The sequence below is a fragment of the Scomber scombrus genome, chromosome 9 (assembly GCF_963691925.1).
Source record: "Scomber scombrus chromosome 9, fScoSco1.1, whole genome shotgun sequence".
Taxonomy (NCBI): Eukaryota; Metazoa; Chordata; class Actinopteri; order Scombriformes; family Scombridae; genus Scomber; species Scomber scombrus.
The window spans coordinates 21,128,426-21,146,136 of record NC_084978.1 but is presented as its reverse complement, the minus strand read 5'-3'; the positions used below and the strand labels follow the sequence as shown (position 1 = coordinate 21,146,136).

At 44.1% G+C, this 17,711-nt stretch overlaps 1 protein-coding gene across 1 annotated transcript; it reads left to right on the top strand.

Annotated features, from left to right (window-relative positions):
* The first annotated feature begins 8,430 nt into the window (after positions 1-8,430).
* nexmifb (neurite extension and migration factor b) lies at positions 8,431-17,460 on the top strand. Its single transcript, XM_062426095.1, has 2 exons — positions 8,431-8,512; positions 13,244-17,460. The coding sequence occupies exons 1-2, from the start codon at positions 8,431-8,433 to the stop codon at positions 17,458-17,460; spliced, it is 4,299 nt and encodes a 1,432-aa protein (XP_062282079.1).
* Positions 17,461-17,711: the final 251 nt, after the last annotated feature.

Sequence of the window (17,711 nt, the reverse complement as noted above, 5' to 3'; positions counted from 1 at the left end):
GCAAATTAGATAATAATTAATCTGGTACAATACATTTCTCTTTATTAGATGAATGTTTTTTAAACATGCTTTATCACAAATAAGCATAGTAAATTAAACTAAATTTAACTTAGGAATAATAAATGATTTAGTTAATGACAGTAACCATAAAATAGTGGTGAAATGTTCCTTTAATTACATTAACTGAATTGAGGAAATTTCAGCAAATGTCAACTAAAAGATAAATGAACACAGATGAAAGAAGTAAAATCCACTCGTCTCTAGAGTAACAAACTGAGCTATGATTAAATCCTAAAGTCACTCATATTCTAAATCTCAGCAGAACTATACAGTCTCATTAAAGAGGTGCTGCACCCTTAAACATGTTATTATTGACATTGACACCAAATTCATAAAAAGCAGCATTTCATGGGTTGAAAATGGCTCAACGTCTTTTGTTTTATTTCAGCACTGAACATTGAAAGGCCATTGAATACTGACATAGAGTTGACCTTTTGGGACTTATCTTTGTCATGAAATACCTCCCACACACTACGTAGCCATGAGGACACGCCCCCTATAGTCGTTGCCCTGCAGTTGTCTGCTGGATTTTTAAAATATGCTGTTAGGGAAAGCAGATTTGGGCATGTAGTCATTCTTTACGAACAAAACACTAAAGGACTGATTAGTCTCCTGATTCCTCCCCTCTATTCTGAGACAGACCGAGGTCTTGGAGGTAACTGTAGTTACAATTGTCCAGATGAGGTTCTGTAGGTTGTGCTATGGTGATAAAGATCCAGCTCCATATAATCTTAATTCATAGTGAATCTCTGTCTATCAGATGTTGGGCAGGCAGTGATTGACGATGTTTATCTCAAGCGGATACCATATCTCTGTCATTGTGGCAATATCAGGGATTTTAGGTGAGGATTTTCAAATAGAGCAGCAAGCAGCTGATAGAGATGGCATATAGTAGAAGAAGCACATGTAGAAGGCACTATTGAATTAAGATATACAGATAAGAGAGTGGCCTCTCCATGTGTCAGACACAAAATCATTGATATTTGTCTTCAGCTGCAGCACAGATATTAATGACAAACAATCATCATGACAGTCCGACAATCTAAGCTCTGTGTAGTGAGGTGACTGAAACAAAAACACAGGCACGATTCAGAAAACACATACATACTGTAAAACTGCCCTGTCACACTTAGCCATCAATTTGGTCAAGTGCTGCTGAGCAAACAAGTTATTTAAAGCTATTATCGTACAATGGTAGCAGACATAGGAGCAGAAATGTCAATGAATAACGTAATTGGCACAAAAACAACAGCCGCTGGACACCAGCTCAGAACTTGTAGCTCTGGCTGGTACAAGGTAACATCTCGCTGAGGCCCAAGAACATACCAAGGCCAGGTTAAATGTCTGAAGCAGGTGTGGCTGGGACCTTGCAACGATCAGTACCTCCTGAGAGATGGATCAAGTCAGTCAAGTGAAATTCAGCAGCAGGACAAAATCACTTTGAATTGTAACTGCTATCTCCTTGGTCGATCAAGTTTGTGTTTGTCAATAAATCATTTTGTGTAAGACATAAATATTTCCAGAAGTTTCTGAATTGACAAACTCAAGATTTGTATAAGAGACACAAGCCACATGTAAAGTGGCCAAGACCTGCAGCAAAAAAAGAATGGGAAACGGTCAATGCCGATCTGAGCAAGATCCTGGAAGGACTTCAAGGAAGAAGCTGGAGAGGATGAGCAATCTGATTTATGAATACAGGGTAGGAAGTTTTAGACCTAAGAAAGAATAAAACAACAATGACCTTATTCAAGTTCAGAAGTCAACAAGAAATGTACCGCCTAGTCAAGGAGAGAAAGGAATTAAGGAAGCAATGGAGGAAATGTTCAAAACAGACCTAAAATAATACCTAGATAAGACCACAGTGAACCAGAAAACCCCAGAATTCGATGTAACAATGGAGTGAGCAAGAGCATTGTCTACAATGATCCTTTCAAATTTGTTAAAGGGATGTTCACAAGGTTTCTGTGGAGGCTAATGAAGGTGGTATTGAAGAAGAAAAAAATCCCAAAGGCATGGTGAAGAGCAAGGGGAGTAATAATCCCCAGAAGTTTCCCATCACCAAAGTCGAGAAAGTGGAAAGAACAGTACATAGAAATGCCTCAGCAATATCGGCCTGTATGGGAACATAGCTCCAGACCCTTTCCACTACTTGGTACCGGCTCATCTTGACTTGACTCGACTCATCTTTTTCAATTTTCCAATTGGGTAAAAGTTATGGACAGTAATTGGTACCTGGTATCTGGTGTGTACTTTTTATGTATTACCTCTGTCGAGGTTCCAAGCAAGCTGAGCTGATACTAAAAGATCCGACCCCGGCTCCCTCTCCTTGTTGGACCACCAGCTCTGTCTCTTTCTCTTGTTTGCTCGCTCAGCTAAAACATTACAGCCATTTCGACACTAGGAAAAAGCGGTACAGATTTGTCCTGTTGTTCTTTGTATTTACTGCTACATTAGTTGGATGTAGTAAATGAATGAATAGGGGATATACAGAAGAGGAAAATGAAACAGAAACTAAGAGCGTCTGTCTTAACAGTAAATTATCAGCTAAGTGTTTAATGGTTGTTTGTGCTTTAGAACACAACCACTGTAAAACAATCAGAAAATAATATTTATTTCTGTCAATCACAGGCTTTTCTCTCAACTGCCACTCACTGTCCCCACTTGACCACTGCCACTCTGTCTTTCTCTCTCTTCTCATTCACTAGCTCTCTCTCTTTATTTCTCTCATCCATTTTAAAATGAGACTGGCAGCTGACAACAAAGCCTTTCAATGTTATCAAAGAAGAGAAATGTCCTTCCCTTGTCCTGAACTGGTCCTAAATCAATACTAGAGGACTTTCTTGTTGCATGAATGAAGCTGTATACAAGTTGAAGCAGCTGCACTGTGTGTATTTGACCAATCAACAACGATCATCACTGCAAACCCTGCCCTACACTGAGAGGGTACTATCTGTAATGGAAAGTGAAATCTAGAGAAGCACCTAATACCAAAAGTGAGAAGAGTTGAGTAGTATAGAGTTGAATCAACTGGCAACATGTAATACAAATTGGCACATCACTAGCCTTACTGAAGTAAGGTAATCCTGGGAATGACCCTGACAGAAACTCTGGATGCCACAATACAGGTAGCAGCTGCCAGAGTGGCAGAAGACAGAAGGTGGAACCTGTCTGAGATGGTGCAGCAGACAAAATCTGCTCTCAGGCATGGAGATATTCTGGACCAAGTGTGGCATGGAAGAGGTGGCTTAGGGCTAGGCACAAGTAAACCCACATGGCACAGAGGAACACCTGTCCAGAGTAAAGGGCAGCAAGAGGATTAGTGCCAAGGCAGTCTCAGGCAAAGCAGGGACAAGATGGGGAAAACTTTGAACACCATAGGTTTGCACAGAAGCATTTTTGGGAAATGAATGGTGGCAGCTGCAGCTTTATCACCAGAGCGATCATTTATGTTCTTTCCAGTCCCAAGATCCTGAGCCAGTGGCTTGGGAAAGACCCGTCATGTCTTGACCCTGTCTTGGCCAAACACCAGCAACAACCTTACAGCACATACTCACCAGCTGCAAGACCAGCATTACCCAACTATGCTATACCAGGAGGTACAACCAGGTCCTTTGACAACTGGCATTAGTGGTGGAAGAACGGAGGACAAATAACAATTCCCTCTCCCTACCAACCCCTGGCTTCTCAAACAACATGGCCTTTGTACCAGCAGGAAAGGTACCAAAGATGGCATCTGCAAGAAAAGAATCAAGCCTATTGGATACAGCCTGGATTGGAAGATTAGGGTTGTTCTAGACCAGAAGCTCACCTTCCAACCAGAGATCATTACAACCATTCCTGTTCAACATAGAACTGAGGTGCACCAGGTGTCCCTGTTGAGCCAACTGGAGGTGTCTTGGACCTATCAACGAAACATCAAAGAAGGAGGGCGGTTATTATTTACAGTCTGCATAAACAGGACTGAATTATTGACAGAAAAAACTGGACTGATCCTCTTGAAATGACCCCAGTGAAGCGTTTGCCCCTACTCCCACTCAAGGAATCGCCAGTTATAGTACAGGATTGTAAAACCAAGTCCTATAAGCTCAACTTTATTTTTTATATTAACTTTGTGTAATGTGAAAGGGGTCACTGGTAGTGATGAACCTAAATAGAATTGTCATATGACAGCAGATCCCAACTTGAGCTTTATAACATGTTCTAGCTCATTGTTTTGTCTCACCACTCAACCCCTGATCAGCTTTGTTTCCAGATGCAGCAATCTGACAAAAGCTGAAAAAAAAATCACTGGGTACTTCCTGCCCAGAAGCAGACGTCCAAGGTTATTGACTAGCTGTGACTAGTGCCTCAGGAATTTCAAGACCAAAACAAAGCCTAAAGGAGAGTAAACAGCAGGCTCACATTTATCAGGTGGACACAAATATGACTCCAAATAAATGCTTATGTCTGTCTGTCTGAAGTGCAATTGACTATTTGCTAACACACTGGCCATATCAACTTTATAAGGTGATAATGTGTCAGTGTTGGGTTAACAGCTTGTTGCGCCATCCCCAAATAGGCAAAAGAAATTGATTACAACCATATCAACCAGCCCTGATTACAAATGCTGACTACTGACTGTGGTGGCTAAAAGCACTGTAGTCTTTACAATGTGTTAAAGTGAAACATTTTAAAGCAAACTTAAAGTCACTTGAGGTGATGCAACCAAGAACTGTTTGTCAGCCATTGACCGTACTGCTTCTTTGAGGTTGGATTGGTGTGTTGTATCTGTGCCCCAGAAGAAAAGATCTCTGACATATCAGATGTGAGGACTGTTGAACTTCAACAGAACAATGCTCATGTTTGTGAGAGAGAAGCAGGAGAGAGAGCAACCTAGAGAGTTACTTCTTCTGAAACACATCAGGAACACACAGCACCAACAATAGCAGGAATATGATGAGAACTGTACAGTCCACCTATCAGCTAACAAGAGAATATCAACAATTGAGTCAATGGTAGTGAGGGAATGATGGCACTGTGATTAGGACAGTTTATGAATATGAAGTCTGCATGTTCTCTTCTATGGTTTCACATCTAACAGGCATTTTACTATGCACAGAGTACTGTATTTATATCTGGATGGGTGAAATTCAAATGTGATATGTGTAAAATGTATCCCACATATACTAAATGGAGTCCAATTCCTCTCTACCATTTACAGTGTAGTACTGAACAAAGGTTTACTTCCCAGATTTGGAGTTCCGGCCTTGAAAATCAAAAACAAGTGTCTATCTGCCAGTATGTTTATGTGAAAGTTTGTCACTGATCCTTTTTCTTTATGTGTACCTGTGTCTGCATTGGATATGCCTTCCTCTGTACTCCCACCAGGCAGTGCTGCAAGCCTTTGAGCTCAGGAGTATTACCATGAGTTGCGTGTGAAGCAGGTTACTCAGCCTGTCTGCAGCCAGCCAGTGAACCCGCTCTGAAACTGTATACCTGTGCTGAAAAGAGGAGTCGCCATTTCAGCGCTGTCTGTTTGGATCAGTGTTCTCTGTGGCTCTATGCCCTCTTTGAGAGCTCCTCTGTTGGGGATCTATTCCTTGGACCCTGACTCTCTCCCTCTATCGACATAATGGGCCCTTTGTACATACATATACTGCTGATGTGGGACCTTGCTTCGTATTTTCGGCAATTATACATGATCCCACCCCCGCCACCCCTCTTGTTGCTGCTTCATTGGAGAAAAAATGCAATCGAAATGAGGAGAAATGCAGTGAAACAGGGACCTGGGAAGAGGCTTGCAGGAATTAGATTGTGGTGCTGATAAGTTCCATATAGAGCGAGTAAACATGTTCTTATCTTGTTATCCAGCTTGCACATTAACACATGGTGTGTGGAGGAGGTGGATGAGGGTTTAAAAGGATAAATCAAATCCTAATCATTCTGTTTGGCTATTCCCACTCTCTGCTCTTTGTCTCTATTTCTGTTTCTCATTGTGCAAAGAACTCTGGTGCACACGCAAGAACAATGCAGAGGTCAGAAGTACTAGCCATTTTCGTACACCTGCTGAATGCTCCAGAAATGAGTGCACAGTGATTACGTGCCCTAATGTGTGGTGTTTAAAGAGCGGTTTCCTGCAGCAGAGTTAAATGGTGGTGCCCTCTGTGAAGTATTAATGATGTGGATGGATGAATCAGGTCGGCACAAACCTGTTGACGGTAGCTCTGGCACTCTCTTAAAGCTGCACCCAGACATCAGGCTTAACCGCTTGGTAAATTGGACATGCTTGTTGGCTGTAGCTCCAATTTATGTACGCTCTCTATTGCAGTTAGTCCATCTTCATTATTGAAATGGCCTCTCGTCAGGTCTTGACAGAGTGGTGGAGATGGTAAAGGGAGGGAGAGTCTGTGGGAGAGGGGGTAGCAAAACGGGAGAATCATGAATAATGTGGAAAATAAACATTTGAGGCATTGGAGCTAGTTGGCAGGAAGGGAGTAGAGGAGAGTGTTGTGAAATGCCTGGCTTTCATTTTCTCCTTCTTTCATTTTCTCCTTCTTTCTCTCCTTCTTTCTCTCTGAGGCTTTGTCTAACACACATGCAATCGGGCCTAAACACACACACACACACACGCACACACACACACACACACGCACATACACAAGAATGCATCCACAAGCAGCGCTACGATCTGAGCTCTGGCAGGACCTCTGGCAGGACCTCTGTAGCCTGACCAGCATCCCAGCTGTGTGTTGTGTCACTGCTACTCTGGAGACACACAGCGTGGTGGCTGCAGTCTATTTCTAATAGGGTGCTGCAGCGACTTTACTTTTTCCGTGGGATTGTTGCATTGATAGGGTTGATGTGGCCAGACATACTTCATCTGGGTCAGTTAGTTAAGGGGGACAAACCCAGTTCAAATTCAAGCTTTGTGGACAGAGATGTAGTTATTGCCAGATGTAGAATTTCATTTTCTCAGTATGCCGAAATTGATACAAGATGACCTCAAAACCATCTTCGAGCTCTGTAAATGCAATGTGCACTTAAGCCTCAGCTTGAAGAGTAATAGTACTTCTCTATGAAGAGAGACTGGGTTCTGGCAGGGTCTACCTACAGGGTCCTTGTACCTGCTACACACATGAGCAGATGTGATGGCTCATAAGGTAATTACCCACTGAGCCCATGTGTATGCAACTGTAAGCTGAAGCAGGGGTTCCCTTCAGGAAGCTGTCCTCTTCCCTTCAGGTAGCTCTCCTGCTCAGGTCAGTGAACAGCTAATGACATTTAGAAGCAATAGGATAGAAGAGATGGCAGTTGTTTGTAGTCAGCCGCACACTACCTTTGTCTTATTGTCTGCCGTCTGTCTTAATCTCCCAGACACCCTTTTCACACCACAAGGAGATCATGTTATTAGATCCCCTCCCCTGGCTCATTTGTCATCCTGCAGCTCCACTCCACCAGAGAAGGACTGCAGGAGCTGGGGAAAAAAGAAAAGCAGGAGAGAGAAAACAATATAAACAGGCAGGAGGCCACAACAAATGTTCATCATTTACTGGCCCAGAGTCTCTTCTATCGTCAGTATTGTTTCAGGAACCACACTGGATAATTATGCTTTTTTCTCTCTGTGCCACCCCACCCAATTCCTTGGCTGACAAACTTCAACCTCTCTTTTCTCTCTCTCTACCTTAACATATTGTTTTGTATTACATTGTACCCAGTGCACTGCATCCTGTTACACATAGGCACCCACTCAATCATCCCCCACCCCCACTTTCACCATCACTTGCAATAGTAGTTGCTGTCACCGCCTTAGTCACATCTCTTTAATCTCTCTTCTTTGAGCTGGGTTGGTTTTCTTACTTTGGAGGCACACAGGAGGGAGGGAATCAGCTAATTACAATAAACAAATATGCTCAGTGCTGTCTATGTAAGGTTCGTATAGGTTAACAACTCTGCTATAAATGTTAAATGAAGCTTAAAATAGGATAGTATGGCATACAGTTGCCATAGCGATCTCAGCTGCAATTCTTTGTGTACTTTCTTGGTTGGAAAAGTTTAAATTAATCTTAGATACAAATCTGTGATACAGAGAAGAAATGAGTGATTGTTTGGTGCCCCAAGGGCCTCTTTGATGTCTCTCTCTTGTTGAGCTTGAGCTTTTCTTCAATTACTGCAACTTTGTGTTTGTCTGTGTCTTATGTCAGTCTTTGTTGTAATGAAATCCAGTGTGCTGCCATTAATGTTATTCTGCATTAGAGACAGTCAATCTTTAATGATTCCCCTCATACCCACGTTTCTTTGTATCTCTCTCTTCTCTGTTTCTCTCTGGCTCTCCCTTTCAACAGGTGGGACAGTCAAAATGATGCGTAGGAGGTGCAGCGTTGAGCCGTATTGATGGATGTGTTAACAGACAGCAGTCTCACATTGATCGTGAAGACTTCAGAACCAGAGAATGCAAATGCAGCGGAGGACACAGGTGAAAATACTTCCCTCCCCCCTCAAGATTTATATAAATACAACATCCAGTGACTTCTTACTTCTTGCACATAACAATATAAATATTACACTTTATGATTTGCCTGGAACATTAAGAGAAGAAGTAAGAGAAGAATTTTTAATTTCCATCAGAACAATCAAGCATTTGTCAGGATAAATAAAAACACTCTCTCCTGACACCTTTAAAACTTTGAAAAGACGATTAGTATTATCACATACCATAGAACTAGCTTTCATCAATTAGCTTTTTACCCTCAGTTTTAATCTTTTTGAAGAGATATGAGGAATGTGAAACACATCCTGTCTTTTTTTTTTAAATGAAAAGTGGAAAAGAAACATTAAATGAAGCTTTTTAAGCTATTGTTAATCCTCTTTCCTAATGCTTCCACAACTCAGAAAAATTACGTCTACCTTTTCTAATAAAAAGGTGCAAATGTGAAAGAGGGGTGCAACCATTAATTCTCTCACACTCATTCACAGTCATTACCATAAATGGCAAAAGAGAGTTCGTGCATATCATACCGTTTATTCCAATTTTTTTTTTCTTTTGTCTATTTTCTTCCTTTTTCTTGTTCTAGGTTGTACCTGCTGCCTCTCTCTGAATTCTTAACAAGATACACCTGCATCCTAATGATATGTACATGTTGTAAAAACACTTCACATTAAAACTTAACACAATTGAATCTAGAGACATTTACAGTGTTGTCCCTTCCTTTTTCTGGACTGTAAGCCCCATTGATGTGCATTTTCCAAGACTCATTCAGCCGCTACCTACCGCCCCCTATAGTTTACCACTACCAAGCACAACTGATCCTTAGATGAGGTTTATCTTAGTATTTCAGCTCTGTCAGGCTCAGTGGGGAACTGACCGGTCCCCACTGAGGGAATCACACAGAGGGAGGGGAGGGAGAGAGGTGGAGAGGGAGGGAGAGAGAGAGAGAGAGAGAGAGAGAGAGAGAGAGAGAGAGAGAGAGAGAGAAGACTGGTAGAGAAAAAGGTGAAAGCAGCTCTATTGAGCAGGAATAGGGCAGCTCTCTGAGGAGGCATGGCCGTGAATCATCCTGCAGTTACTCACCACTTATTATGAACATCCTGTACTGGCTGGATTGATTTCCCCCCACCATTCACCAAATGTCATATAGTGAAGATGGAGCAATAGGTAGCAAGCAGCTTCTGTGGCTGGCCTACCAGCTGGATGAGTGAATGCCCCAGGTGGCTGAGCTGGAGAATGGCTAGCTCGGCATTTTACAACTGTAAAAGCTTCTATATACCAGGGATAAGGAGCAGGGAAGTTGGGAGGGAAAGAGATAGCGTGCAGAAAAGGGAGAATAAGGGATTGAGAAGGGGGATGGGAATGTGGAATGATCTCAAAAAGCCATTAAAAGAATGAAAAGGCCATATCAGCTGTTTTCATTTGCATTGTGTTTCATTCTGTGATATTTGAGATACTTTATTCCTTCGGCTACATGGAAGGGATGTATAAATGTGATTCATGTTAATATAGAGAACAGATGGTCTTCATTTAGACATGTTCTTATATCTTGTCCTATTTATAAAGTGACTGAAAGTGGATTGTAAATGAAGTGTTTTATGTGCATGTGTGGCATCTGACACACTAATAGATGAGGCTACGGACGCCAACTTATCTCCCTCCTCATGTCCATGACCATGTCCCTCAGCATGTGCTCATCTCCTCACAGAGCCACCTGGCACTGTGCAGCTCAGGCTTACCTCAGGTGGATGAAGCTCTGGATGTCATGGTTTAGAAAGATAGATGAGACTCAGAGACTTCTGAGTGCTAACTGGTCTAGTCTGGTCTGGTCTAGCTTGGCAGTGGTCGGGCTGTCTAGCATGGCTGGGCTTGGCAGGGCTGGGGATCAGAAGATCACCACCACCTGCCAGCAGCCAGGGTCCTTCCATATGCTCAGTGGTGAATGTCCATGCCAGCTTGCATGAGCTGTGTCAGATCCAGCCTCAGTTTCTATTCAAAGAGCGTTCTCCTGATAACACAATTATAAAACTACAGCTATGATAGAATCATGTCAGATCTTAGGATATGAGCTACATATTTATATCTGGCAGCAGGGAGTGTTTTGGATGTTTATCTTGTTTACATTTGCCAGTTCAGATGCAACAGTAACATTATGTTGTACCCTATCAGTGAATATGAGGCTTCCGATCCTCCTGTGACCTCTAATGTCAAACTCAATTTGACATCAAACTTGGGGTCTTACAGTAATCGCTGTAACACCCCATGTGTGAGTGTATGTGTGTGTGTGTGTGTGTGTTTGTGTACGTGTGTGTGTGAGTGTGTGTGTGTGTGTGTGTGTTTGTGTACCTGTCTGACTGACTGATCTGTGGCACATTCTGAACAGCTGAAGAGCTAATGGTCCAGCTGGAGACAGATGGCCTCTCGATAACACTATACCCCCCAAGCCAATACTCACACTCTATCACTCTCCATCTCACACACACACACACACACACACACACACACACACACACACACACACACACACACACACACACACACACACACACACACACACACACACACACACACATACATACACCACAAACTCTTTTTTCTCTCTCTCTGTCTTTCACACACACACACACACACACACACACACACACACACACACACACACACACACACATACACACACAAGAAAATCACATGCACGCACACACTAGATAGGATAGATTGTTAATCCACTATAAACCCTGAGGAAACACATTTTTCAATATGGGTTTAATGTTTCACAGCAATTTTGCCCAATCTTTTGGCAATGTTAGGTGGCAGCTTAGGTTTCATGCAAGTACAGGAGGATAAAGGAAGCTAATTTTTCCCCCTTTTGTAATTTCCCTCTTTCTGTGGCTTTGTCTCTTTGTAGGGCAAATGAAAGAGATAAGTAATCAATTCTTTATATTTATCTTGTTAATGACTTTTGGAAAATTACTTGGATGATTTGAAGTGCAGGCACTGTTTACATAAATCAGTGTCCATGCCTTGAAAAAAATTCATCACAGTCCTCCAGTTATTGTATAGAGTGGAGTCTTATAATAAGTGCCATACAATGGAATTTGGCTCAACATTTTTACACCGCACAGAAATGCTTGTTAAATGTAGAAAAGAGGATATCTTTCCTGATTTTCCACAGAGAACATGTGTCAGTAACATGCTTTTGCTCTGAGGTCATTTTGGCTCACATATTGAAAAGAACTGATGGCAAACGCCTCGCTGTGATGCTTCTGCAGCCTCTGACAAGTTGCTGCTATAGCAGTTTTCTGAATCCGAGAGGAAGAGAGAGGATGCGTATTTCTCTTGAGGTTTTCATTAAGGATGACAGTAGCACAGTTGTATGCTTTTAGTAGGCATTCTGGTTGCTCCAATGCATCTGCAAGCTGAAGACCCAGAGGGACCTGCTCTCAGAAACGTCATTACCTCGTTAAATCACTCTGAAATCATATCCATATTCAAAGATCACCACCAATACAGTCATGTGGAATATTGTTTGTTAGGTAGTCCTCCCTCAAGCATTTATCACTACCTCAATAATGATTAGGAGCATCCATTCTGAAATGAGGGATGTTGCTAGTTAACCTCTGTGAGCACATTCATTGTTGTGGTATGATTTTCTATTTTCTATTTTTTCTGGCATGGTTTTAAAGAATACGTGCGAAGCAGCAGCTTGGGACTGTAGTGGGAGGCAGGTGTACATGATATTGGTTATACAGTCCCCAACATATGGGCCTGTCGTGTCCCATGTGTACGTACCTGCCTCTGCTGCTGTCATCTAATTATGCAGAGCAAACAAAGCTATCTGCCTGCTGCTACAAGCCTGCTTCTGTGGGTTTTGATTGTTACTCATCAGATGGATGTTTTCAACTGATTAAGAAATTGTCACAATCGACCTGTAGAAAATCACCACAATCTACTTCCAGTTTAGTCATTACTGCTATTTTTGATGCCAATCTGTGTGATATTGTGGTATCTTGTTACTCAAGAGCTAAGCTGGATCTGTGTCTTTACAGATGAAATACTGAAAGGACGCAAAGCAAGATGACAGCATTAATCTGATCTCATATATTTATATTGGTTGGAAGGGAAGACACATAATATGATAGCAGTAGTAAAGTAGGTGATTTCTGAACTAAAATCTTTTTTAGTAACTCAATTACTTAAACATTTGTGACTTCTCCAAGAGAAGTTTTAGATTGCTTTCTGTAAACATTTGATAAGGTTGCTGTAATATGCACAGAACTCCTTTCAAATATTGTTCTATAAGCTGTCTATTGCAGACATTTACTACCATTTGAACCTAGCATGAAGCAGGTGACTCCATTTATGAGTCACCTTACTTGTAGTTAATGTTCTCATAGAATTTGATGTGAATTTTGTGTGACTGTGTTATTTCTTGTCTAATCTAGACTTTTGAACATCAAGCAGTAATGGGTAAGAAATTGTCATTACCCAACTTGACATTACTAATACTTCTTACTGGATCCAGTCGTGAAACTGAATTATTAATGTTTAAGGCTAGCATCACAAAATGACATTTTGAACTCTGGGGGGTTAATTGACACTAACTGCATTTCATGAGCCCAGAGGAAATGTCAGTGTAACTACTGAACAAAAGCAATGTCATTTTACTTTAGAGTTAGAATGCAAAGAGTTGAAAGAGCTTTTCTTTTTTTCCCCCTGCAGGGATATGTGAGCAGAGTGGCGACCTGAGTCTGTGCAGACTCGTTGATGCTGCTCTCCCTCCATCCTCACCTCGTCCTGCCACAGAGACTTCACAACAGGCCTGCCCACCACACCAGAGGACCATGCCTACATCAGCAACCCTGGCCCTCCCCCTTGGCACTGATCCCTCTCTGGGCCTGACAGAAGCCCCATCCCCTCCCTCCCATGAAGCTCCAACTGTAGTCCCCCATCTTCACCACGCTCCCAGTCCCACATCACTTCCCACCCCGGCTGTAAGCTCCTGGAGCCCAACAAGAGATACCGAGAAGACTTCCCTTCCACTGCCCGTTGCCATTCCTCTGTCAGCTACAATGATGGAGCCTGGCACTGTTTCTGCCCTGACAGAGGAGTGTCTCCTTCAGCCGACCCGCACATGTCTTGGCTGCTTCATTGAGACTCGTGATGCCACTGACCGTAATTCCATCCAAAACTCACCCCATGATCCTAATACCAACCCTGATTCAGACACTGGGCTAAGTGTACGGATAGGGGATGTGAGCCGAGAGGACTTCTCTGACATCAACAACATCAGCATCCAGTGCCTGAGCCATGCGGGGGAGGCAGTGAGTCACTACGGAGAACAGCTCCTCTCTGACCAGCTACTTAGCTTTCCTCTGCAGAAAGCCCCAGGTGAGGGCAAGAGAGTGGATGGAAACAAAACAACAGAGGACTGCGATGACCCAGAGGATGATGCAACAGCTAAGAACTTGTATGAGGGACTGTTACTGGACAAAGTGAGTGGAGAGGAGGTTCTGCTGGCTAATGCTGGCCAGGACTGGGGCTACTTTGAATCTTTCATCAGTGAGAGTAAGATGGAACTGCTGGACCTTTGTTCTAAGAATGAGCTGTCAGTCAACCTCTTTTCTGAGGAAGATGTTGACAATCTATTTGATGATGAAGATGATGACTCTACTTTAAGCAGTGACGTTTGTTCATTGAAGATTCGTTATGAGTCTTTTCAGGATAACATGAGGGAAAAAACAAATGTGCTCCAGGAGGAGACCCAGTTCAACTTTTTCCCCAGTGTCCTGGCCAACTGTGCCAAGAAAGAAGATGGAGGGGGAGTCTTGAGGAGGAGCGCTGAGGAGCTTCAGCCCAAAACTGACGAGCTCATCCTGGAGACGGGACAGGAGGAAAAGGCTGGGGACTGCAGTGGCAGGAGCCCACTTGATGGCTCCCAAGGCTCACCCATGTCAACTCCCAAAGTCAACTACCTAATGGACTTCAATTCAACGGAGGAGTCAGGCGAATTCAGTGATGACAGCTCCTGCACTGGCTCCTCCTCAGACACCCTGCAGGAGGGCAAATTTAAGAAAGGCCACTCCAAAAGATTCCTCAGCCCCTCCAATCCTCTCAACTATGGCTTACGCTCCAAGAGAAAGGTTCGATACAGTGATGATTACTTGTATGATGTTGACTCGCTTGAGAGTGAGAAGAATGCAGAGAAAAAAGAGAAAGCTCCATCTGGTCAGAAAGAGGAGGAGGATGTAGACTGGTGCCCCAAAAAACGGCGGAAATCATGCCGTAAAGAGCCACCTGTGGTTATCAAGTACATCATCATCAACAGGTTTAAAGGAGAGAGACTCATGTCAGTGAAACTGGGCAAGATGGACACTGTGGATGCTACTGTGAGCTTAAATGCCGACACAGTAAGCAAATATGAGACACTGGCTCCTCTGAAGGATTTCTGGCAGGAGAGGCAAAGAGAGAGACAGGAACAGCTTAAGCTGGCTGCCAGAGATAAACAACAACGTGGTTTTCATCTAAACGGACGCCATCATCGCCCTTTTAATTCTAGTCATCCCAAAAGGAAATACAAGATTGCAAACAGGCTTAAGGTTCAGAGGATTCACACTGTGGAGCAATCAGCAACAGCACAGGGCTCCCCTCTCTCTGATCAGAGCCATGGAGGTGTCACTAAAGAGGCGGCCACCCCCACGGTAGGGGGAATAATAGCAGCCCCAGGCCTCCCAGTCACATTAGACACAAACTCCATCACGCACACAGTCACAGCCAAGAGCCGCTCCCAGGAGAGGGAGGAGAGGGAGGGGAGGAGATTGGGAGGAAATAAAACAGTCAGGATAAGGAAATTCAAAAGCGAAGCCAGGCTGAGGAGCAAGAAAATGAAAGAGGCAGAAGGAGAGGAGGGGAGGAGCGTGACAAATGAAACGGATGCCTGTGTCACTGCAGCACAGACTGAGGACCCTACTACTGGGTTAGAAGAGGCAGGAATGAGCTCAACTACAGTCAAACCCCATTTCTCTGACAGTGCCACCACAGCTCACACATCCGAGGAGAAATTCCCCTTTGTTTCGTCCACTGGCTCTCCTGACAAAGCTCCCTCCTCTGAGGAGGTGGAGGCGGGTGTCCCTGTCATCCCAGGGGGCTACCTACAGACCCTGTTAGATGCCACGGACTCCTCCAGTGGAGCAACTATCTCTTATTTCCCCCAGCAGCCCTCTCGGCAGCAGTATCCTCTGGGACTGTCCCTAGAGGAAAAACAGTTTTCTTCTTTGCAGCTGGCTCAGAGCTGCGTCCTATCTCCTCCCTCTGAGTCTGAGCTCCAGCAGTCTCCCCAGAACTGCCCCAGCTTTCCCCAGATGTGGCACCCACAGCTTTGCGCAAGTCACAGCCAGAACTTTGGGCCTGAGACCCCTGAGACTCCCATCTTAAACAACAACTTCCCAGCTGCTGTGCCCCTGAATGACAACCTACCAGTGTCTAACTACAGCCAGCTGAGCCCTGAGGCTGACAGGCTGCTTTATGAGAAGAGCTACCTGACTGACACTGGGCTGCAGACTGGGGCAGATCTGCAAGTGTGTCAGTCTGCCTGTGTGGAGGGTCAGGTGCAATACCAGAGAGGGTCCCTATGCACAGACAATGGCAGGCTCATCAGCTATGACTCAGTGGGCTCTCTGTCAGCCTCCTCCAGCAATTACAGCTCCCTCAGCCTCAAATCTTGTGAGCGAGAGGGTGAGGAGGAGGGCAGAGATAGCTTCTTAGCACATTGCAGTCCTAAAGTGGTGATTCAGCAAAGTGTGGATGCCCTTACCCCACTCAGGGAGTCCTCAGACCTGCTGGATATCTCCAACTTCACCCCTGACAAATTTAGACACTCATCATTGTCAGAGCTTTCTCCTCCTGAGACCCCCAACCTGTCCCCCCAGGTGGTGGGGCGGGAGATGAAGATGGCAGGGAACGTTGGAGAATACCAGGATGTGAATGATATGACTATGGAATGCAGGGAGGTAAAGTGGAACTGTGACGTTATGCAGCAACAGGAGCCCACAGCAAATGCATACACAGTGGAAGACAACCAGTTTCCGCTGCACAACTTTAACAGTCAGGATGTCTTATGTTTAGATAAAAAGGAGCTGGGTGTTACAAAATTTGAAGAACAGACTGGTGAGATGGTTGGTGCAAAAAGCATTAAGTCAAAGAGGAAAGGTAATTACAAACAGGCAGCTGCAGGACAGAGCCAAAAGAAAGCCCGGGCCCCCAGAGCTGCCAAGTCAGAAAAGGTGAAGACCCCCAAACAGAACTCACGTTCTACCAAAAAGATAAAGGCCATGTTAGAGGGTAAGGCAGCAAAGAACCAGGCAGGTGGCTGTGGCACAGGCCTGACTGATAGTAGCAGCACTGGAGACTGGTCTGGCACCGGCTGGTCAGAGAGCAACAGTCTGGTAGGGGACGACCAGAGAGAATTTGAAGAGCCCTCTAATATTCTGTCCAACATTGTCTCTGGCATGGCTGAGGTCCAGAGGTTTATGATGGCTTCTATTGAGCCACTGTGGAATCCCATGTCTGAGGCCTGCATGCCCTCTGAGGCCAATAACCTCAACCTAAAGACCCTCAAAATCTTGGCAGGCACAGAGGCTGATCTGAAGAAAAAAGGAGCCGCGCTAACAGGGGCTGGGAGAGGCAGAAAGGCAGGGGGAAAGGGAGGAAAGAACCAGGCCAAATTCAACCCCTCGCATCCCTTATTCCCTCAACTAGCTCTGGGCTGTAACATGTTTGATAAACCCAACTTTATTAACCCTGGGCCTGCACACAAAAAGCTGTACCGCCACAAGACCAGTGCAAAGTTCCCTCGGATTGAGACACTGAAGGGGAAGCGAGCTGAGAGAGACCCAAATAAGGACATTGCACTGATGACCTCTTTTGAGAAACTGAGGTAATATTTTGTTATCAGCTGCTGTTGCACCCCCTCTCACTTTCCCCCAGTACCTGCTCAGCCCTCCCTCCCAAGCATACCTACACTGACGCTATGCCAGAGCTGCATGAGTACTACGTTCCCCCTGACTACTCCCAATTCCTTTTAACCCCCCGAAGAGGAAATTAATATCTGCATGAAAAACTTCTTGTACTTTGCAAACTACCTATTGAGTGATTGTGTCAAGCTTGACTGAGATTTGAAACGACCATGGCT